This window comes from Thermobia domestica, chromosome 17 (genome assembly GCF_964235325.1).
Source record: "Thermobia domestica chromosome 17, izTheDome1.hap1.1, whole genome shotgun sequence".
NCBI lineage: Eukaryota > Metazoa > Arthropoda > Insecta > Zygentoma > Lepismatidae > Thermobia > Thermobia domestica.
Window position 1 is genome coordinate 152,894,620 of NC_137470.1, and position 25,699 is coordinate 152,920,318.

The 25,699-nt window shown below is 37.0% G+C and overlaps 1 protein-coding gene across 1 annotated transcript; it reads left to right on the top strand.

Moving 5' to 3' along the window:
• The first annotated feature begins 24,206 nt into the window (after positions 1-24,206).
• LOC145674214 (uncharacterized) lies at positions 24,207-24,614 on the top strand. Its single transcript, XM_081744050.1, has one exon. It carries the CDS (start codon positions 24,207-24,209, stop codon positions 24,612-24,614), a length of 408 nt encoding a protein of 135 aa, XP_081600176.1.
• The last annotated feature ends 1,085 nt before the right edge of the window (positions 24,615-25,699 follow it).

The window sequence follows — 25,699 nt, forward strand, 5'->3', positions numbered from 1 at the left end:
TGAAATGGAAAAAGATCATATAATTGCCACTACTTTACAAGAATATAAACCAAAAACGTCAGTAGAAAGCACATTATAAAATTTACTTTTTGAGGCTCGTTTTGGTGCCCCTCTTTCTCTGGCGCCCCGGGCAGTCGCCCGGCCCTTAGTCCGCCCTTGAAAGTACGGACGCATAACTAAGGACTGCGGAGGAGAGGTTAACCTTCATGTTATGCCACTGGTTTGACGTGTTTGAAATGTTCAGTAAGTGATCGGTTAGTGAAATAATTTCGACAGTTACTGATGTTTAAAGTTTAGCTAAGACAAAGCTACCTAATCAAATACATTTGATATCGGGATGTCACAATTTGATTTTTCCTCACATAAAAAAGATAAAAACAATAGTAATAAAAACCCTTACTCGTACTGGGCTCCTAACTAACTAACAACCTAATTCTTACAGACTAGTTGCTCTGACCAACTGAGTTTCGATTTCTTACGCGAAAGAAGTCTGTTATATTAAGAGGCATGCTTTTCATTATCAAAACTGTTCGAAGTAATACGAACATGGCTTAAGAACAGAGACGGAACTGAATTACCACTCGATTGACCTTGAGGGCAAATCACCAAAGCGTAAAGACGTAAGTTCAGCATGCATTTCTCTGGAGTTGTGTTCAGTATTCCTATCTGCCAGTCATGCTTGTTCGTAGGAGTAATATGTTACAAACCTGACCTTTCGATACAGCACAATAGCAAAAGAATAAAAGGGAAGGAATTCTTGCCCTTGTGAACGTTGGATACCACCATGTGCAATAAAACTGTCGCGTCTCCTTGAAGTGATATTTTATCGAAAATAACTCGTTTTCCTTTATATAGTCTATCCGAAGTTTTTGAAGGTTTCAAAATGAGGAAATGTTACTGACAAACAAGGACGCATTCAGGTGTGGGTCCAGGGGGTCCGGACCCCCTCTGAAACCCCAACTTTTCTGTAAATTTAGCCTAATTTTGGGGATTATCTTTTAAAATTTTATTATAATTTATCCTAATATTGAAGTCGGACCCCTCCCGAAATAAATTACTGCATACGTGTCTCTGACAATTTTCAATATATTCGTTAAATAATAAAGTAAAATAAATAAATTAGGAGCAAAAAGCTTTAATAATAATAATAATAATAATAATAATAATAATAATAATAATAATAATAATAATAATAATAATAATAATAATAATAATAATAATAATAATAATAATAATAATTGAAGCGAGCTTAACGAGTTTCAACCGTACGACTCAACCAACGTTTGGGTGCCTGTTCGTTCGTCTGCTCCTCTCATAAAAGACATTTCATTTTAATGAAGCTAGTAAGTGCCTTCTTTTAGCTCTGCGGAGCAACTATTGCTTGGAATATGAATCTGCAAAACATAAGAGGTAAAATTAACCAAATGGTGCAAGTTTCCACTCATATATATAAAACAATTTTGCAATATCAACTACGTGAATCTTGTCCCATAAAGAAGCCGAAACCCCTACACCGAAGAGCCCTCCGAGATTTGATCATTGTCCACACGGACTGAAATTGTCATTTGAAGCCAAGACTTTAATATGAAGCCAATAATTTCTTTAAAATAGACGGAAAATTCGGAAGTTATAAGCATTTTCATATTTTTGCCTTTTCCCATAAGGGAGCCGTAGCCCCCTATACTGAAGAGCCCCCCTCCCCCCCGGAGATTTGATCATTGTCCACTCGGACTGAATTTGTCATTTGGAACCAACACTTTAATACGAAGCAAAATATTTCTTTAAAATAGACGAAAAATTCGAAAGTTATAAACATGTTAACAATTTTGCCTTTTCTCATAAGGGGGCCGTATTAGCCTACACTGAAGAGCCCCACGAGATTTGATCATTGACCACTTGGACTGAAACTCTCATTTGAAACCAAAACTTTAATATGAAGCCAAAAATTAAACTTTTACTTCAATTTAAACTGACTGGGTTCCGGTTCCCCCCACTATTGTTTAGTTTAGTTAAGTGGTAATTTGTGACAGCTTCACATCATCAAAAGAATGTTTCACTTCCCCTCCCCTCCCCCAGGAGTTCGTGCTGGATCCACCACTGGAATCAATAGACACTCTTCCTATTCTTTTTGTCACCCTTGATTGTGTAGGGGCTCCTCCGTACAAATAAAGAAGCGGTAATATTACAATCAAGGGGCGCTATATATTAGGTATTCTTTTAGTTACCTACCCCTAACCGCACAGGGCCATCTTTCGTAGAATAAAAAATATTACGTGATATTCCAATCATGAAAGGGGAGAGGATGCTGTAAATATATTTCTTATTCATTTTGTCTGTCCTGCTTATCAAAAATTACTTTCTGTTGGAAGGGTACTGAAATGAGAGGGGCAAAATAAAAAGTCGTACCCCCTCCTACATGGTTGCTCAAATAAGTACTAAAGAAAGCATTTTAAACTAAGATATTTGAGATTTAAACTAGGAAACTAAGATATCCTTACATTATGTAAGGATGGCATATTCAGGATTATTATTATTATTATTATTATTATTATTATTATTATTATTATTATTATTATTATTATTATTATTATTATTATTATTATTATTTGAATGTTTTTGGAGCACCGAAATTTTGTGAGACGAACAACGATATGTAGAGGTTTAAGATGGGTGGTCATAGAGGAGGAAAAACAGGATTTTTCTCTGTCTGACTCTCTAACGTAAAGATTATGTGCTGAAGGTAAGAAGCATCATCATTCTACAATAGGTTGCTTTTACGTAGAATATCAATTACTTCAGTTCTCCTCCTTGGGTCTACTTACCTTATGTAGTAAATTCAAAACAATTTCAATTCAATACAAATACATTGTAAAACTTTTCCGTAATTAAACATCTAGGGAAAATTAAACATTTAATAGGGACATCTGTTATCAAAATATCCAAACACGTAGATAGAAGACTATCTAGTGAGAAATATTGTGAAACTTTATAAAATTCTCCAAATTAGAATTAACATTTACTGGGAAACATTCGTTATGCGCCAGCGAGCATATGGTGAGCAGTGAGCACAGGGGAAATAATTACGAAACTGTTTGCAAACAAAATTAGGGACGCTAGTGCAAGTGCGACAACGGCATTTTTTCTTTTTTTGGTATCGTCATGAGTTTTACACATACGTTACAATTTGATTCTTTCCCACATAAAAAAATAAATAAAATAACCGTAGTGTAGTGATAAAAATGACAACGGCATTTCCAGGGGATCGAACCCGCTACCTTCAGCATACAGACTCGTTGCTTTAACTAACTGAGCTATTTACTTTTTACGTGAACTGAGCCTGTTCCGGTAAAGACGATATTTCATTACGATCGTCCTACCAATTCGTCCTTTTCCATAGATAATTTCCACTATTTGCTCTATCTTTATGTTAATACTTAGCATATATTCATATATTTGGAGTTTGCAGATAATGCATATAATAAGACATACTAGAAATATTCGTTAAAAGTTTAGTTTGTAGATTTAATCCACATTTCTCTCAATGACATAGATGTCGCTGCTTCGTGTTGAAATGCAGAATTCCCTCGTGTTCTTGAAAATTTCCCACTTTAGCAGAGTTGGTAATTCTCGAGATTTCTGTCGATTTAATGTTTTTTGCTTCTAATTTCTTTATTTTAAGCTAATATCTAACACAAATATTAAAAACGGGTTTGTTATTAACCTGTCCTGCTGGGGAAACCTTCCGAAATTTCGAACATATAAAGAAAACAGAGATATTTTCAAAAAACTTCAAAATAAAGAGACGCGTCATTTATTTTGCTCATGGTAGTACAAAGAGAAACTAAAACTGCAATTCAGTGTGTGGAGAAACCATTCGGCAGCACTCCATCAACTTGTGAAGCACTACAAGTTGGATCGATGGGTTTCTCATATTTTGACTCCGGGCCAGAAGGCAACGCGGCAGTCACCTGTGTTTATTTACTGTTTCGGACCCATTTCTGGACAGGGCGTTGACATGTGATAAAAAGTGTGTCGTATACGAAGCTCCACGGTGCCGTCATCATTGGTTAGCATCCCATGAACCGATTTCAAAACAGCCGAAACCAGCACTGTACCAGAAGAAGGTCCTTCTGTGTGTTTGGTACATCATGCATCGGGAACTGCTACCAGCTGGTCAAAGTATCAATGCAACTGTGTAGTGTCAGCAGTTGAGCTGTGCTCAACAAAAACTCAAAACTCTGGAGCCATCACTTCTGAATTGTAAATGGTTCTTCGTTTACGGGACAACGCTAAGTCCCACGTGGCTAGGATGACTGAGAACACCATTTTTCGCCTTGGATGGGAAACAATATTGCAACCACTATATTTCCTAGGTATTACACCGTCCGATTATCACCTGTTCCATTCTTTGGACAATCACCTTAGAGGACGCCAGTTCAAATCCCTAATAAAAGTCCAAAATGCACGTGATACTTCGCTTCACGGCCTACCAAGTTCTACCACGATGGATTCCATGGCCTTCCAGAACGTTTTCAGAAGGTCGTCGATGCTGATGGAGACTATTTTTGATCTTCCTGGTTAGGTGACATATCGGTGTTCGAAGGTGGTGGGTGAAAAAGCAACAAAAGTTTTCTTGGTTACCTTTAAATTTAAGACCTTGTATACAGAACCTATCTACACAAGATTGATTTTCTTTGAAATTTCACTTAATTTCTTTACGGTTTCCTGACAAAAATACTTATTTATTATTCGTGACTAAAAAACATAATTATTTTATTACACTGAGTAGAAATAAAAGAGAGAGCGAATGAAATCCAAATTGAATAAAAGCATTGTTTCTCACCAAATTTTCCATCCTCTATGTCTCTTAAAACACTTGTTAAAGCATATAAAAATATACTGTACTTACAAATCAGTTTAGTACCTATGTTTTATGGCTGTATTTGTAGTACCTTGTTAAAACGTTTGTCTTCAAATTGTCAAATATAAAGCGCAGTAAATTGTGTAATCTGCTGTCACAAAAAAGTATCCTATTTTTCGATCGGTATAAGGAAGAGATACTATACTATTTTTCGATCGGTATGGAAAAACGATATTTCTCTGTACTATTTTACCATAAATTATTAATTGTCAATAAACTTTGTTACTTTTAAATGAATGAAGCGAGATAATTTTACTATGATGTTTTAAGGAGCTGTTCATTTGGGGGGACAGGATACCATTTGGGGGGCCTGGCCCCGATGAGCCCCCCTTGGCTACACCCCTGACACACACACACACACACACACACACACACACATATATATATATATATATATATATATATATATAAGGGCTGGATTAACCCATCTGGAGGACGGGAGCTAAAAAAAAATATGTGGCCCCTGCTGACTTCACCTAATACAATTCTGTAAAAGTACAGTAGGAAAGTTAAGGGAATATAATTCGTATTTTTGGTCAATTTTATTTTATGATGATTGTATCTTCATAATTCATATTAGATTGCCAGTCGAGATTTTCATCAGAGTGGAGGCTCCTGTCTACGTGGAGGCCCGGGGCTATAGTCCCCCTAAGCCCTCCCCTTAATCCTACCTTGATAGATATATAGGGTGTAACAAAAAGGCAAGGCAAAATTTTGGGGTGGATTCCTTATGGGTAGACAAGCAAAAGAGTCTATATGACGTTATGTCGGGAAACCCATCGTTACAGAGTTACGAGCGCAGAGTTACGGGCATTGAGACACCTGACGGTGTGAAATAGTCACATTCTGGTCGCTCCGTAATGTGACTCAATTTGAACCTCAATAACTCAGCCTTAAATTAAGCTAGGAAAATAATTTTGGTATCAATGTGTTTCTCAAGGACGACACTTATAACCGATATGCATTTTATGTGTGTGAGAGGTACCACGGCGGACGAGGGAGGGTAAATACGTACTTTTTCGTATTTTGCATCAGAATTTTGGGGATGGCATGTCTCCTCCCTTGGGGGTACATTCATAAAATTTTGTATGTGAAGCAATGAAGTAGTGCACTATATAGAAAGACCCTGCATGCGTATTGTTGCGTGGAAGTCTTATATGAAGACGCCCTGAAAATAAATGTAACTTTCAAACTGAGACTCAAAAAATTGGCCAAATTTTCCCTCCCCCCATATAAGCAACAAGTACACATACATGCTATTACATATAATGGACTATCTCATTGTTTCATATACCAATTTTTGTGAGTGTACCACCAAGGGAAAAGGAATAACATCTCTAAATTTTGATGCGAAGAACGAAAAAGTACGTACTTTACCCTTCCCCATCCGCCGTGATATCCCTCACGTACATAAAATGCATATCGGCGGAAAGCTTCGTCTTTGAGAAACATATTGATACCAAAATTTTCTTCCTAGCTTAATCAGGGGCTGAGTTATTGAGGTTTAAATTGAATCATATCTAGTAATTCATGAGCAAAATAGGGATTTCTGGCTCTCGAGATGGGATTTTATAACGTTTTAGGTTGGCACCACTTTGCACAGCCGGACGAAGGCTCAGGTGCAACAACTAGCTTATCTTAAAATATTTTATTGTAATTCGCTTATGACATTCTAGAGAGTCCATTGAATATAAAACACCTGTTTAAGATATTAAACGTCCGGGTTAGATTCAAGCCTAACGCCTTACCTAATAGTGCCTGTCTTTCTAATTTCTGCTGATTATAAAAGCAGACTTTTATTCTGTACATGATACGAACATATTTAATGGCAATACTAAATAAAATTTTCCTACAATCAGAAGGCTTGAAGTAAGAGGATGTGTTAAGGAGAAAAAGAAGAAAGAAAGGAAAAAAAAACTATTTCCCATCATAAATCTTCTCCAGCTAAGGTAATAGATATTTCGAAACTTACTTCCTTAGAAATTTCTGCTTCAAAGCGTTATTGCCTATGGAAGCGGATTATCTTAAGTAGAGAAAAATCAAACGTTCTGTGAATTTTAAATTAAACAATGCGCTTCTAATGCGTCATTCAAAATTAAAAAAAAAAGAGTCTACTAGAACAGTAATACTAAGACTTCATGTTTTGTTGTACAAAACTCACAATTAAATGATTACTTTAACGTTTAACATTAAGATATACTATACTCATTTTGTAAACTTTCATTTAACGATTAACAGTCGAAACGTCAAGATGTGGTCAAAACTTCCCAGGCAGTCATATATATATATAAGGTCCATTCAATAAGTAGCCGGAAAAGTTGTTTAAAAAATACAAAACTTCGACAAAGTTTGTGCTTCCTTGTTATTTTTTAGTGGTGTCATTACTATGATCAGATGGGCCTGACAAGCTTGCTTCGCGAACAGAATGCTGGGAATCAGTGAAACAAGATGGCGACACCCTTGCAAGTTTGCATCTATATGGAGCAGCGAAGTGTCATTAGATTTCTCTTAGCTGAGAATTTGAAATCAAAAATCTTTGAAATCCTTGAGTTTTACGTCCCACGGCTATGCCGGTTAGGCTAAAGGAGACGGTGATGATGAGTAATGAATGAAATGGTGGAATGAAGAAAGTGGGAGGAAACGGGAGAACCCCGAGAAAACCCACGCACGCGGTGTTTGTCCACCACAAAGTTCACTTGGCGGGGGCTGGGATCGAACCCGGGACCCCAAGCACCAGAGGTTAACGCTCTACCACTGAGCCACCGCGGCCCGAATTTGAAATCAATCGAAATTCATCGTTGGATGGCAGTACAATGTGGTGAAAGTTGTTTGAGTCGAACGTAAGTGTACGAGTGGGCAGGTAAATTCAAACGGGCTGTAACAAGTGTCGTAGAACGCTTTGTCTGTCCGGTCAAATGTTTTAGAACCCACCTCGCACACACTTTCTTCAACAGCAGTACGTCATGAACAATATGATGGACTGATGCGACACTAGTGTTCATCTTTGCAGCAATATCACACACGGTAATACGCCTGATTTTCCATATCAATTCTCCCAATGTTGTTCTCCGTGCTGCTCCACGCTGGTGAAAACCTGCAAGGGTGCCGCCGTCTTTTTTCACTGATTTCCAACATCTCGTTCGCGAGGCAAGCGTGCCATGCCCATATGGTATTAGTTCGAGGAAACCACCAAACGATAACAAAGGAACACAAATTTTGCCGAAGTTTTGTATATATATTTGTATAGGAAATAGCACATTATATTGCAGCCACCACAAATACATATTTTGTTTTTAATAACATGTGTTGCTTTCACTCTGGAAAGTCTAATTTGTTATAGGAAATATATATGACAAAAACAATTCTATTTTAGCGTTTTCTGAGATGGAGAGCGATATTGACATTCTAAGCGCTAAAATAAATGTTTACTGATGTGCGAGCTTCTAGATTCTAAAATTTGACACATAAAAGTAAAATGCGTTTCATTATATGTTTGCTCCACCAGAAGAATACCGTACAAGTCTTCCCAATATTCAGAGTACAGCAACGCAATGCAAAAGATACAAAAAAACTCATAACTGATATTTCGATTATTGCAAACTAAATCGCGCGATAAATCACGAAGTTTGTTTAGAAAGTAATACATTTATATGTTTTTAAATATAAACTAATATATATAGAGAGAGAACTAGAAGCTGTGCGTTGAACTTGCATAATGCATGACAATGATCCAGTCCGCACGGGTGTTGCTGGCAAGGCTTCAGTGCGAAGTCTTTGTGTTCAAAGAAATTGAGCACCCATCCTACAGCTCAGATTTAGCGCTGTAGCCTTGGCAAAAACAGCTATGTGGGCTAGGACATTGTCATGCAGTAAGCGAGCTCAACGCACAGAGACTAATTTAAGTAACGACCTCCAAGGAACTGACACAGCTAGAAAGTTGAAACTGATAAGAGTTTTCTTTCATAGATGGCGCCAAATAGAATAAAGGGCTTATCACCAGTTGTGTGATATTTCAGTCTCTGTTCTGAAACTTTTGGAAATACTCTCGTAGTTTATATAATGTTATTTTGTAGATAACATCTAGCTAACATTCTAAATTTTTGGTATACATAATTGTGTTTAAGTTATTCACTGAATTTAAGAATAACTTAAATAGCGATGAACGTAGCGAAAATTTAAGCTGTAAACACTTACGCGTTGCTGAAGGCATGTATGGACGAAGCTACTATTATTACATGATCTCTTTCGACTACTGGGCCTACAGTAAATTGTAAAAATATATACTAGGGCTATTTATCTTACCATATTCTCACTTATCATACCTACTTGTATCTCAGACACTCAACCATCAAAAATTCTTCTGTTCTCATGTTATCTCTATAGGGAGCATGGTGGCTCAGTGGCAGAACTCTTACCTCTCGTGTGTGAGGTCCCTAGTTCGATCCCCGGGGAAGTAAGTTTGCGTTAAATAACATCCTGTCTTTGGGTTTTCTCGGGGTACTCCCGTTTCCTCCCATATTCTCATTCCACTATTTCTTCCATCATCATTCATTTGCCTTAATTGACTTTTCTTAGCCTAGAGGACATAATCGTCGGACGTTAAACTTAAAGATTTTCCCTATGTTTCCTAAAAAAAAAAAAGCGAGAATTGAAACTTCTCTATGATCCAGCATTTCAACCCCATCCTACGGTATGATCTAGTAAAAAAAAAATGTACAGTTTTTGCTGATTTTTTTCATTTGTTAGTGTATCTGAAATGTTTGCGCAATTTTTTCTTCGGGTTTATCTCCTATAGTTTCAACGACGCTCTTTGCCTTTCTTATTTAACCCCTTAGTAAACAGTAAAATGTTGAGAACGAATAGAGTGAACAGGAACAACACAGCTGTATATTGACCAAAGGAAAGGATAGCTGAGCTAAAGTAGCACTGATATGAGAACAATGAAACAAAGTCTCGTACGGTATATTCACTCAATGCGTGCTAGACAAAAGTATCTCCAATATTGTTACTGGGTGACACAGTTAGTGCACTTAGACTTCTCTATTCGCATTTCTAGTGCCGCATCTGCCTTATGTTCACTTGCCTTACTCTGGCCAATTTCCCCTAAGATTAAAGTATCTAATGAATCTCTAGCGTTAGAGAAATGAGACTCAACACATGAACTTCTTAAAAAAAAAGACACATGCTTTAGCGTTTTTGAGAATTCCGCTCCAAATGGGGGAAAATCAACATTTATAAACTATTTAAATTTCCCTTTGTTGAATCAGAAACGGCCGAATGTGAGGATAAAGTTGGATATTTGTGACTCTTGACATAGACTTCAAATTAAAAACAAGGAAATACGTATTTCAACGTTCCTATTAATTTCACACTAGAGGGGGAAAAGGAGGGCAATTTGAAACATATTGAAATTTCCCCTTGATTTATTCACAAAATTCCAGATGTGAGTATTCGCTTAAGTAGAGATCTGAAGTAGGGTATGTAAAGCCTTAAAAAATAAGAGAATACGGGTTTGGCGTTTTCGAAAATTTCGCTCCTAACAGTGAAACTGGGCAGTAGTAATAATAATATTGAAATTTACTTTTGCTTATTCACTAGGTGTGAATGCGGGGATTTGCATAAAATGGAGATGTGAAATTCGGTTCATAAACTCTTAAATAGAAACAAATAAATACATTTCTGTCGTTTTACTGTGCGATACTACTGTAGAGTTTCAAATTTTGCGAATTGAATACTCAAGCTTCAAGTAGTGCATCTACAGCTACTGGTTGCAATAGAGTAATAAGATCAAAAATAAAATCTATTCCTCGGGCGCTGGCTTTATACCAAAAATAAATTACTCGCTATCCCTTACTGCTATTGCTCTATGCCAATAAAGGTTGAAATCAAAAATCGTTAATCTCAACCACTTCTAGTTTGAATAGAGAGTTAAGAAAGAACTGTATATCGATATCTGTTGAATTTTTTTTTCTATATTAATCAGTATTGAAACCATACATATTTGTAAATTTCAATCACTTCCGTTTTTGGTAGAGTTTTTTGCCCATGCTCATATTATGATGTCTTTAGACACTGATTCGGTTTGCAAAAAAGACCACTTTCTATCTCTTACGTCTTTAATTCTATAGCGACAAATAATGAAACCGGAAAGGATTAATATGAATCAGTTATGGTTTGAATAGAGCTTCAACAGAGAAGATTGAACCTATTCCTCGCACGCTGAATTGATTGCCGCTTATTAACATCTTTTACTGTTTTTGCTCTATGGTAATCAGTATTGAAACCGGACGTAATGTTAAATTTAAACCGCTTCCGGTTTTCGGTAGAGTATTCCTGATAGTCATGGTACGTTGGCTTAAGACGCTAAATCGTTAGCATAAAACCGCTTCTCGCTATCTTTTACTGTTTTTGTTCTACGGCAATAAACGTTGAAACCGGAAGTGATGAATTCAAGCCACTTTTGGTTTGAATAGAGAGCTAATGTTTGAGATGGAACCTGGGTTTGAAACGGTGAATTGATTACAAAATGCCGCATCTCGATCTCTCTTACTATTTTTGCTCCGATATCTGTCGACAGATCGATGGACGGACTGAAGGGACAAAACTGTCTTATAAGACTTCCGAGATTTAAGTGTATCATAGTTTGGAAGACTAATAAGAGAATAGGGGTTTTGGCCTTTTCCAAATTTTCGCTCCTAAGGGGGAAAAGGGAGCAATTTCAATAATGTTGAAATTTCCTTTTACTTATGCCTTCCACTCCCAGGAATAGTTTTAGTTTCTTATCCCCTCCTCAATATATTTTTCAGATGGTAATTTATACGTATACCGAATTCGTTTGAAATTCCTCCAGAGGTCCGTGTTGCATACTACGATCCACTGTACGTTTTTTTTCTGAATCAAAAATTTCTAAAAGTATATAAATATATTACAGTAACAATGGAACATTATGTTAACGCCCGTCTGTCGTCATTGTGCAAAAATTCATCATGACATGATGTAGGGAAATGAGTTAAATTAAAGTTTTCAGATTTAGTATCAATTTTGAAACATGTAATAACAAATCTCATATTTGAAAACAATTTCGGCTTAAACTAGTTGCGACTACATTTAATTCAAAATTGAAATTCTGGAATGCGTAATACGAGTGTAACTGAAAGACAGTACAAATGGTCGGACTCGATTATAGAACCACAAACGTAGCAGTCCCTTACACTAACAATTCATCTAACACATAATGAAGTAAACACGCTATTTCTTAAAGTTATATGTTCGTATCCAAATGACACTTTTATGTACATTTACATTGGTTTCTTAACTTGTCTTTTCAAAAGTCTAACATATTTACGACGATTTGTTTCGTTTTCCACGAGAGCTCTGCAAAAGGTGATTTATGCCTGAGTATTGGATTCTACATTATCAGACTGTTCTTTCAAATTTAACTCAATTAACTCAATGGTAAGAAACTTTTACTGCCTTGAAAAGTGTTCCTGACCAAGGGGAAAGTTCATGTAACTAAAGGAAAAGTATATGAATAGCTGCAAAGAGTTCTTCGTGGGTGAATGGATAGAATCATGGTTTGATTGCTCACAGGTTCGTGGTTCGGAATCTAAAGATTTATTTTAAATTCTTAATTTCGCAGATCTTAAGATCTTTCTTTCCATTTGCAATCATATGATGCTCTAAAAAGAATTGTTCATCTTAATTCGACAACTGCCTGATGTGATCCTTGGAATTCAGAACCTTCCCTTCTTTTGTTTCACAAAATCACAAATTTCTTTATAATATAGACGCTGCCCAATAATTTTTTCTCCAATTCTAAAATTGGATATGTAAATCACCCCCTCTCTCTCAATGTCATCCACTATGAACGGACAGGGTTTGGGATCAAACCTTCTACTCTTGAAGCCAAATGTAAGCGCTCTAGCAATGTGCTATCATAGCTCTATGTGTTTGTTGCTAAAAGCAGCGTCATTTTACATTTCGTTCGGGGGGATTCTACGCGAACATAAGAGTTTCACTTTTCATATCAGTATTCTACTATACATTTGATCAAACAATATGTGTTCATCACACTCAAGGGAGGGAGGAACTACACCCTCCTGTCCTGCTCAAATGACGCCCCTGAAACTTTTACTTGCAATTACTGTGAAACAAAATTAAATTAATAATTGAGTAACACTCATTCCAGTCAGTAGTTTTAGAGCTCTGCGCCCGCATTACAGACTTTTTGAAGCATAAAACATACTGCCGTGATCAACAATTTCTATAGATTTCACAAGGAGCATCTTCGTAGCTTGATGTGATATGCAGTTTTCTAAGAAGGAAAAGAATCAAATAAAGACACTTATGAAGCTATGGGAACACTTTGTGACATTACCTAGGTATTTTCATTCAGACTCTACAAAGCATTTCAGAAGAAACGAATGAAAGAGATAGTTTTAGAGCTAATAATGCGTGTATACATCTCTCCTGTTTTTTTTTTTTTTTTTTTTTTTGTCTAAGTAGAAAGAGTATATTAAGTCACACAGACTGCTTTAGACAATAAGGAGGACGAGTTGGATTGAATACCAGGAGCATTTGGTTGATAGGGACGTGTGTCTCTGAATATATAAGCAGATGGCTCAAAAGTTTGTTAGTAATTTGAAATTAAATTTTAGTAACATTTTCTATGCCGCGAACTGTACTATTAATTCTGTGCTCAGGCGCACTCATGCTTCTTGCATGTTCACCCCACGCTTTGTCGTTTGGTTCCAGTTTCACCGTCCTTTTCTCAGATTTGGAAGACACTAGTCACAACAGTTCGCGAACATCTGACAAATCACGCTGTTTCCTACATGCTCGTTCCCAGCTGTCCCGCCATCATAATCTGTCCCTATTAAATTCTGATATATCGTCAACCTTCCCTATTCTATATATTGGCACTGCACTGATCCACTGAGATTCCTGTCACCCTCTAACGAGCGTTTCTGTTGTTCTGCGTGACTTTTTGCGTCAGGCTAACGACTTCTTTCAAAACGTAGCAGGTAGATATAATGTTTTGGCTGGTCAGTGTATGTAGTAATAGTTGCCACAAACAACAAGAAACTGTATTTAATATGCCTTTAACATAAGAAGAAAAGATTCAATTTATGATCGTAGCAGGTTCTTGAAACCGGATGTTATATATGAACTACTTCTTGCTTTGGTCTTTAATTTGCATAGTATTGAAGTCTACCGTAGTTTCAAACTGTAAAACAAACCATTATTGGGAAGAAATGACGTAATTTTTACAGCCATAACATTATTTTCCTTTCGATTTTCTCAAAAACTACGCATGCAAATATTCCCTCAAGCATCTAATTTTCTTCACTTCAATGTTACCTATCTACTGATATAGGTATGTCTTGTATCTTTGGAAAATATTATAATTAAACAAAATTTAAAGTTTCAATGTTAATAATTATTTCAGGGTATATCTTATTAACCGTGCATCTTTGGGGCGATCGGTCTCGGATTCTATTCCCGGTTGAGCGGATTCTATTCGCTCGGAAAAGTGTGAAAGCTTTTTGAACTCATCCATCCTGAGTGAGGTTTTCGTCATTCACACCAGGGAAATGCCGAGATAGTGAGTAACATAATGGTCCCAGGACGCTTCTTTCCTTCCCTAATCCTTTCTTCCTTTCTTTTTCTAGGATAGTGTGATCTCTGAGGAGCGTCATCCCTTATACGTGACGGGCTAATATAGCCATTGATGCTGAAAGTCCAGAAATCTAATTCCTAATCCTAGTGACGGGCTAACATGGCAATAGATGCCGAAAGCCCAGAAATCTAATTCCTAATCCTAATCCTAGTGACGGGCTAACATGGCCATAGATGCCGAAAGCCCAGAAATCTAATTTCTAATCCTAATCCTAGTGACGGGTTAACATGGCCATAGATGCCGAAAGCCAAGAAATCTAATTCTTAATCCTAATCCTAGTGACGGGCTAATATGGCCATAGATGCCGAAAGCCCAGAAATCTAATTCCTAATCCTAATCCTAGTGACGGATTAACATGGCCATAGATGCCAAAAGCCCAGAAATCAAATTCCTAATCCTAATCCTAGTGACCGGCTAACATGGCCATAGATGCCGAAAGCCCAGAAATCTAATTCCTAATCCTAATCCTAGTGACGGATTAACATGGCCATAGATGCCGAAAGCCCAGAAATCTAATTCTTAATCCTAGTCCTCATTAACCGTACGTTGTATGGGCATCTTGCTAGCGTCGTAACGGAATTAGTTATAGAGGTTTACTTTAATGTCAACTTCACCTTTATAGTAAATGAATGATTAAGGTTTATTGGAGACAAGGTTTAATGGAGACCTCAACAGTGAGACTCGTCTTAATATTTTATTCTCATTATTGGAAATATTGTGTATGTTAAATTCAGTTTGGGAAGACTTTCAAACATTGTTTTTCTTTTGGTATTTCAGTTTCATAAAAATACTATCCATGGTGTGAATGGTGGCCCCGTAGCGTAGTCGCTAACGCTCTCGCTTTCGATTCGATTCCCGATGGAGGCACTCATTCGCAAAAGTGTAAAGAGCTTTTTCAGACCAGCCATCCTGAATTAGGTTTTCCTGGGTTTTCCACATTTACACAAGGCAAATGTTGGGGTGATACCTAATATGTAGGTCCCAGGTCGCTTCCTTCTTTCCCTAATCCTTTTTTCCCCTTCCCTTTCCCTGATAGTATGCTCGCCGAGGGACGTCATCCCCCAAAACGTAACGGGCTAAGAGGTCATAGATGCCGAAAGCCCAGAAATCTAAACCCTAAATCCCCTAAACAATCTGTGAATGTTATTAATGTTGTAAATTGTTTAAATGGTTTCCAGTGAATGTAAGCATTTTTTTTTTGTAATTTTATGTTTTCTTGTTGACACAAATACATTGCATCAGACAGCGTTATGTAAGTAATGCAAAATTCAATGTGCTAACATGAAACTCAATCATTTATCATAAAAGAATTGATTAACGAAAATTTCTTCAGAAAAATATTATACGAACGTGTAATAATTTCAGCCCGAATTTTTGAAGCAACAACTGCAGTGCATTCATCTTTATTGTATAAATTCTTCAGTGTATTAGAGGTCTGCACGGGATCGGGCTTACAAAGCATACATCACTTCGGGCCCGGGCTCAGACCGCAAATTTTCAAATATGAGCCCATATTTCTCGGGTCTTTCGGGCCTAACTTTTTAAATATACTGTACAACGATATTTATTAGACCTTTCTTTCTGGAGAACTTTCAAAGCTCAACTGCAAAATTAAATCTCTGTTCTAAATAATAAATAAATAAATAAAAATAAATAAAAATACAATTTTGCGTTAATTATTACGTTTCTGTAGTTTGGGCTTATTTCAGGCTCATTTGATTATCACACGAGATCGGGCCTAAATGTTAGAACATATTTCGGACTCGGGTCGGGCCTCATATTCACGGGCCGGTCCGGGCTCGGGCTAAAAATTTCAGCCCGTGCAGACCTCTACAATGTATTTCGTCACAAACAGTCAAAATTGGAGTCTTAGTTAGAGTCAAACTCAAGTGACAACGTTCATATTCAATGACAGTTAGTACACTGGGAATCTTAATCGCAGTCGGTCATCAAAATTTAAAATTAAACATTTCTGAAGTTATTCGAATAAAATGTTTGTGTATACTTTAAAGATTACCGCACTCAACTGGTGAACTTATTAATTTTGGTTGTTATCATCATCTACGTTAGGTATAACTCAATTAACCTGTCCTATTTTAGCCCGAGAAGTGTTATACAGTTTGAACTTACATATCAAACATTCGCTACACAAATTCACACTTAAATTCATTGAAAATTAAACAAAATACATATTAACTATTACTTTAAATTGTGTTTCTCATTTACACATAAGTTCTGTTTTGTCAACTCAAAACAGTGGTAAAGGTCTCCAAAAGTACCTCATAGAATAGTTTAATTTCATTAATTTTAACATTAGCAATATAAGCAATTAAGATATACCTTAAACTAGTGCTACCAATCTAAATCTACTCAAAATGCTCTATTAGTAGAAATGCTACATTCCAAAGTAAAATTTTAAAAGAATAACAACCCAGGTTGACAATAAGTAGAGTGATTGTCCATTCGCGTCTTTTTTTAATTACTAAAAAAATAGTTTTTGTCGATTTTCTCAGAAACAACACATGAGGATTTATAATTATCCATAGTATTTTATTAAACTCAACGAAATATATCGATTGGTATGATTGGTCTGATTTCATATACTCACGAGGGAACCTATCCAAGTGTAACTCTGACTTTTAATCGAGACTATGGCCGTTGGATACCTTGCCCCAAAAGAACATAACACTAAAAGGGATACATCCTCGATCGCAACTGTTGCGGAGATATAAGCGTGAAAAGTTAGAAATTGAGCATACCATACATTAAAAAGTCAGATTCCGGGTCAGATTTTTCGGAAATGGTCGAATAAGGAAACTCAGCGAATACATATCAAATTTGTGTGGAGAGCCCAACACCTATTGAATGTAAAATTTGTGTTCTCGGGGCACTCGCAGGGTTCCAGGTGGGGTCCAGCTCAAAATTTGCAAATAGAACCGGGGGTCAAATAGCATACTGTATGAAAGCTATTGTTAAATAAAAGAAGATACAACAAATCTCAACTCTCTACGATGACCCTGTACAAACGGGCATCTGGTCAAAATGACAATACAACCTACATCAGAAAATTTTTGGCCACGCTTCTAAATCCGTTAAGTTGCGACAATAACAAAACAGAAAAAGCACGTTTAAAAGTGCAAGGTATTGAAGTAAAGCAAATTGCTGCAGTATCTCACAGAGTCGCACAACGGACCTTATCCAAGTATAAGTGTGACATCGAGTGACCAATGGACCATAGAATAACCATGACCATTGGATTTCGTGTCCTAGAAGAGAAAGGATAGATTGTCAATCGCAACCGTCGTGGAGGGTGAGAAGGTCAAAAGGCAACGGTATATGCTTCGCGCATCAGGACCCCAGATTCACAGATTGCAGCGGGAAATTTCTACCGGAGGATTTGCTGGACGAGAAACATGATGATAAAGACGAAGAGGAGTGACCTTGAAACTGTGAGCCAACTTGGAGAGGAGTGGGGTTGGAGAAAACTGGAATAATGGTGCAGAAATAAAATACATCGGAGGATGCTTTTGGGAGAGACTGCAACAATTTGCTTTACTTCAATACCTTGCACTTTTAAAAGTGTTTTTCTGTTTTGTTATTTCGCAACTTAACGGATTTAGAAGCGTGGCCATAGATTTTCTGATGTAGGTTGTATTGACATTTTGACCAGTTGCCCGTTTGCACAGGGTTATCGCAGAGAGTTGAGATTTGTTGTATCTTCTTTTATTTAACAATAGCTTTCATACAGTATGCTACTTGACCCCCGGTTTCATTTGCAAATTTTGAGTTTGACCCCGCGTGGGACCCTGCGAGTGCCCGGGGAAAAATTGTTCATTCAAAAGGTGTTAGGCTCCCCAGACTAATTTGATATGTATTCGCTGAGTTTCCTTACCCGACCGTTTCCGAAAAATTTGACCCGAAATCTGACTTTGTAATGTATAGTATGGAGCTCAATTTCTAACTTTTCACGCTTATAACTCCGCAACAGTTGCGATCTAGGTTGTATCCCTTTTCGTGTTATGTACTTTTGGGACAAGGTATCCAACGGCCATAGTCTCGATTAAAAGTCAGAGTTACACTTGGATAGGTTCCCTCGTCAGTGTAGGTTTATCTTTGGGCATATTGTCACAAAACTTTGCAGACATTGAAAAACTAAAACTAAAAAAAAAAGTGACATACTACAAGTGCTCTATATGTGCCCCCTAGAAATTCTGCAAATATCAAGTCGATAATCAAGTTCTCTCACACTCAGTGCAGCATGCCCCCAACAATCCGTTGGAAACCACTATTGATGCAAGCTCTCAGTCTTGTAACTTTGTTGGCAGAGGAGGCGTAAACACTGTGTCTTTCACATAAGCCCGCAAAAAACAAAACAAAAAAAAAGAAGAAGAAGAAGAAGGGGGTTTACGTTCGGAGAGCGTGGAGGTTATGACAGCAGTTGGTGATCATTATACGCACTACGACAAAGGATACGTTCGCACGCGCTCAACCGTTTCTTCATTCACTTTAGGCCAACCACTTGATTTTCCCTTAAAGAGGCTCCTGATGCTGTAAGCTGCGCATGTTATCTCCGAATTGACTTGGAAGTTGGTACACTCATGTCCAAAATAATTGTCGCATGTCTATAAATATGTTGTTGTGGGAATATAATTTGATAACGAATTCGCCCGGTATTTCTTACAATGTTAATATGTGTATAATCGGCAAAGACATGTATATCGCAAATTTCATGTCAAAAGAGCAGCAAATGAGAGCTCTAAAACGAAAATAAAATTTCTTTTTCCATTTAGCAACATTTTATTTTACTCATTCTAATTTTCGTATTTTTATTTGTTTTTCCTATCATATTTACCACAAATATACATTTCCGGATTATACATACAGTATCAATATTAAAAGTACCCTGCAGAATCATTATCAAATTATATTTTTACAAGAAGACAGTTATAGATATGCGACAATCATTTTGGACATGAGTGTACATCTTTGTTCAACTTCGTTCGGAAGTATCGTTGCACTGTTAGGACAGACTGATGTCAATAGGGCGGGCCCTAGGCAATTTAACGCCCCATGCAATGGCATCATTTGGAGCCCGTTTCTCCAGAAAAAAGAAACAAAGTTTAAAAGCCATGTTTTTAAATATGCTATTGCATCATGAACAACGAAGGGGATGTAATAAGCACTCGCACTCAGAAAGGCCTAAACACTTCAAATGTAATGTAATTTTAAACACATTAATGTATATTTAATTCTTTTTTTTAAATTAAAAATAAAATATACAGGCTGAGGTTCCATAAACAAGTTTACTTTCAAGGGAATGAAATCAAATGTTGCAAGTGAAAATGACAAAAGTACAAAAACAAGACAAGAAACTTACACAGTGGAAAGCTAAAAAGAAAAAAAAACAGAGGTATTTAAACTAAACAATAAGTAAACAAAGGTTCAGAACGGGCAAAGTTGTCAATAACGTCGTCATAGTCAAGTCAGTCGACCATTACATTTGAAACCTTGTCAAAATGGACCTCAGCTTGTATAAAACAACTATTTTGTAAGTAACCTTCATTTAATTATGCTAAGAAGCGACACACAAAAAAGTTCCGTGCATGGAGGTCTTCCTCCATGACAGGCATAATTCGTTTTAACCTCATAATTTCTGTATTTATTAAATTTGTAACTTTCTTTTAATTCAATGTAACTTGTATTAATAATAATTAAGATGCGTCTAAATTAGTATTTGTTTTTCTACCGAGGATACTGAAAACCATTTCATTGTTCAGTTATTCTCATATACTATACTATTGAGATTTCTCTGATTAAAAATAACAGTAATTCACATCTAAATATAAGCAATATTCCACAATCATTTATTCAAATTAGTAACAGATATCTCTATTTTAAAGTTACAAAACACAAATAGAATCCCGTTGTGTCTATTTTTTTTCTTTAAATAATTATATTAGTGAAATATAAAGCAAACACACCTGTAGAGGAAAGAAGGTAATCCTGTTTATATAATTCAATATCAAGCTTCAGTCTCAATATATCAGTTTGTAATTCCAGTGCAGTTAGCTCTCATATTTTCAACGAAACTAAAAAGTTCGTTACTGAGTTCTCTATGTTTGTGTGTCTGTGTGTCAGTCTGTCTGTTATTTGCGACTTTTTTTTCAATTTTGAACCCTGCATTCGATAGAGCATAAAAAAAATATCACATAAGGTGATATCTTTTTCTTTGCGTCACTCTTACCGTTCCAGAGATATTGGTCAAAAAAGTGGCCGACTTTCAGAGATTTAAGGAGACATATTTCGGGAACCGTAAGTCATACAGAGATCATATTGGTGTTGATCAATATCTAAATGGATGGTAAATATTTTGGTGCAAAATAGTAACCGGTGGCCACTCTAACTGCCCCATTGACAATTTGCCGCCATCGATGGCGGACCGCCTCCCACTTCAGCGGCCAGGCCGCCAACACAGGCAGTGTCAAGGCGGGATGTAGGCTTGCTTACTTGTGCCATTTTGCAGCTCTTTTCCGCTGCCGGCTCGCCAGCGACGATAGCAGCTTTGCCACTAAAGAGCCTGATTTTAGAAATTGTCGTCTGATCACGCTGCCTGCAAGTTCGGTTCGTGTTCTTCATTTGTTAAATGATGATACAGTGTGGGTGGACCCTTCAAACGTTTACAAAAAGAGTTTACACGTAGAAGTGGGAGAAGGCGTTTTCTGAGTGATAATGTGCAAACATTATACCACACATTACAGTGCTTTTCCAAGTGAACAATAGTCTGGCAACTGTACCAAGTTGCTGGTTAAGCGAAAATGAAAAGAACATGATGTGCAAGTGGCCCCTGGTGGGGAAGACGACGAATGAAGTAAAAGTTATACTGTGTCCCTTCACTGGTTTCTTCTCAATTACTATAGTTAGCGTAACACATGTGTAGCTATGTGTTAAGGGACCTCATTCACCAAATTAAAGTACCACTAATTTTATCATTTTCTGTAAGCAAACTAAAAACAATAATCGAAAATTTGCTTTGGAAGAACCGTAGTGTGCATGAGACACAATAAGCCGACTCTTGATAACTGTCTTATGCTCACTACTGTTCTCACAAAACAATTTTTCGATTATTTTTATACCAAATATCGAGGATGGTAAATATTTTAATACCAAATAATGACCGGTGGCCATTGTCTAACTGGCCACTAGTTTGGCCAATGGCCACCAGTTATTATCAGTACCAAAATGTTTGCCATACCCTTAGGTATTGATTAACACCAATATCATCTCTCTATGACTTACCGTTCCCGTGATATTGGCCAAAAAGTAGTCAATTTCTAGATATTTAATGAGCCAAAGTTCGGGAATCATAAACTGTAGAGAAATGATATTGATGTTGAACAATACGTAAGAGGATGGTAACTATTTTGGTATCAAATAGTAACAGGTGGCCACTAATTACCTGTCTACTGGCCAACTGGCCACCGTTCCCCAGATATTGGCAAAAAGTTCGAATTTCTAGATATGTAAGCAGCCATATCTCGAGAAATGTAAGTCATAGAGAGATGATATTTTGCTAATTTTTGCAAGAAAGAGAACGTGTGGATAAAAATATTTACTTTCACATCTAGGAACAATGACAGTTTTCCTTCCCTCTCCATCTGTCCATTCCTTTTAAGTTCGTTCTCACAATGCTCTTGAAGCTTTCTCAACTGGTTATTTCTTAATTTTCCTTCTACATCTCTTATTATTTTTTAAAGTAATTTTTTCCACCTTTTATGATAATGAACTTGTTTGTTACAAAGACAAGACTAGTTTTCATATCAGAACTGTGATAACTAACTAAATGGAACAGGTGTTCGGTACTGTTCGAGTATTGAGTTCTTGTATTTGACAACAATCAAGCAATTCATGCTGGGATTTGTTTGACCATTTGCTTTAGAACTGTGAATGCGACCTTAACCTAATACAACCTAAACATGATTTATGAATGTAGTATTCAAATAGAAGGTCAACTTAGTAAATTGAACTACCATCATCATGAAGAATGTTTCCATCAAGAAATATTTATTTTAAAAAGTCAAATTAAGACAGATTTTGCTGCCCCTCAAAACTTGCCGCCCAGGTACCGGTGCAAATGTACCGGTACGTGTTGCACATATGGTAGAGCTGCTATGGATCTGAATGAAACTCGACACTGCTGCACTCTCGTGGTAGAAATCAGAATCAAACTTGCAACACGATTTTTTTTTGAGTTTTTCAATACATCTGCAAAATTTTGTGACAATATGTGAAATAATAAAGCCAGGGGTGCCCACAAAGGGGGCTATGACGCAAACTGCGTCATTGAAATATTTGGGGGGGGGTAAAAATCTATATAAATATGTTTGAGGGGGTGTAAAAATTAATCGAAAAGATTTTTTTTTTCATGGAAGAACACCTACGGATAGGCAATTCAGGGGGGTACGTCATGGACATGAGGGGGTGGGCACCACTGATAAAGCTACAGTAAATTTATGAAATCGGGTCAATCATTTGTATATCTCATCTTTGGAAATATTTCTACTGTTTGACGCTATTAATACTGTAGAACTGTTTACATTAGGTACAGAATAATATAAAATATAAATGTTTAAATATAATAACTTTCGTTTAAAGCGTATTACGTTGAATACAGTATTAGCGATTCCTACATTATTTTCCAACCCTTGATTCTTCTCCTTGAAACTTAACAAGATTAATTGCATGTGATTCAAAATGTGAATTGAAAAATTCTTTCTGAAGATACCCATCAATCTACTCTCCCCTTTTCTTCTCATCTCCCTCCCTTCTGTTTTCCACACATAACACACGCGCACATCACATAGTTCGTGTGGAGAAGAAAAAAAAACATATTACCTAGAAAACAACATACGTGATTGAAATATTTTTTGCTCAGCTGCGAGATGTTGTCATCCAGTCCGCATGCAGTATGCAAATTTGATATTTGCTAGCGCTCTCAGTAATTATCAACTTATTTCCTTTCGCAGAAAGGCAATTCAGGAAAATGGGCGATGAAAAAGAATTACTGTGCAAGTGGTGGTTTTCGAATTGCGTCACTACAATCCAGCAAAACAGTATGAAGTCCCCCCTCATAACAAATGCACGTGCGGAAACCAGCCCTTGAACACTATTGTAGGAATGAGAAAGCTGACGATTACCACATACACACAAACACACGTACACTACCCCCGAAAAGTTTCCGGACAAACACGAAATAAAGAAATTTTCAAAATGTAACAAAAGAATGCCTTACAATTTGCTCACAAATGAAAGATGAAACATTTTGGAATCCGACGGGAGAATAGGTCTTGGTCTATTGTGGATGAATTAAGAAAAATAAAAGTAAATATCGCGCCGTTATGATCGTGCATTACGTACGCGTGCGATACAAAACGGCCATTACACTGCATATTGAAGGTCGAACACACAATAAATGCCTCATAGGTGTCTCTCAAGTTGCTCTGTCTACTTCTCTCTCAGATCTCACTGTTGGAAGTTGTCTATTGCACGCTGGTTGTGGGTGTGTGTGTGTTGAAGTGAGGTGTAAAGTGTTCGCTATTAGTCAACATAATGCCCGGTACGAAAAGGGAATTGGGCATTGAAACGAGAGCAAAAATAGATACTTTACGAGAAGAAGGCTATCCAATACGGGAAATAGCCGCAAAAGTGAAAATACCCCATACTACAGTGCATGATACCTTAAAACGATTTGCTGAAACAGGGGAAAATCGCTCTCGAGCAAGATCTGGAAGGCCTAGAGCTACTAGTGCAAGGGAGGATAAGTACATTATAGTGACAAGCAAACGCGACAGGTTGAAAACAGTGGCGCAAATACAAGCTGAAGTGAGCGAAACTCGCGAAAAGCCAATCAGCTATGAAACTATCCGGACGCAGTTAGTTAATGCGGGACTAAACGGTCGTGTGGCAACTAGGAAACCGCTCTTACGCCCTCAAAACAAAAAGAAGAGATTGCTGTAGGCAAGAAAATTTGCAAGCTGGGGGCCAGAGCAGTGGAACAAGTGCTTATTTACTGACGAATCAAAGTTTGAGCTCTTCAGTCATAGACGCAGGGTTTTCGTGCGTAGCTCCAAGGACGAAAGACTGCTTCCGTGTATTTTGCCAACGGTAAAGCACGAGGGTGGTTCTGTGATGGTGTGGGGTTGCTTTGGTAACAATCGAGTGGGGGATTTAGTGCAAATACAGGGTGCAACGCAGAAAGAACAATACCATCAGATTTTGATCACACACGCAGTGCCATCTGGGAAGAGGCTCATTGGTCATGGTTTTCATCATGCAGCAAGACAATGACCCAAAACACACATCCCGACTTTGTAGAGGGTATTTGTCAGCAAAAGAGCAACAGGGAGATCTCAAGAATATGGTGTGGCCCCCACAATCATCGGATTATAATCCAATTGAGTTACTGTGGGATGAGCTTGATAGGGCAGTTCAAAAGATGCGTCCCTCTAGCGACAAACACTTATTTGAGTGTCTTCGCAAAGCGTGGATAGGAATCAAGCCCGAAACTCTACAGAAACTAATACGGCGAATGCCCAAAGTCTGTAAAGCTGTTATCACAGCACGTGGAGGCTACTTTGATGAATCAAAGATTTAAATTTTTGACAAAACAATGGTCCATTTCTGTTAAATTTCTGTATTTTCGTCTCAAATATATATTGTAGGTTCCAGATAAAAATAAATTCCATTGATATGTCTGTTTTTTTCTCGAATACACGTAAAGGATACATAAAACTACTTTGTACGGAAACTTTTCGGGAGTAGTGTATATATATATATATATATATATATATATATATATATATATATATATATATATATATATATATATATATATATATATATATATATATATATATATATATATATATATATATAGTGTGTTTCAAAACAACACCGACAACGTTTGGGAGGTGATTCCTGACACCAAGTTCAGACAAAAAGTATCGACCAATCTGGATGCACAAATGCTTCTTTCGGAGCTACAAGCTGCCGAAAATAAGAGAAAAATGAACTTTAAAGGTCCATAGCTCCAAAACTATGGT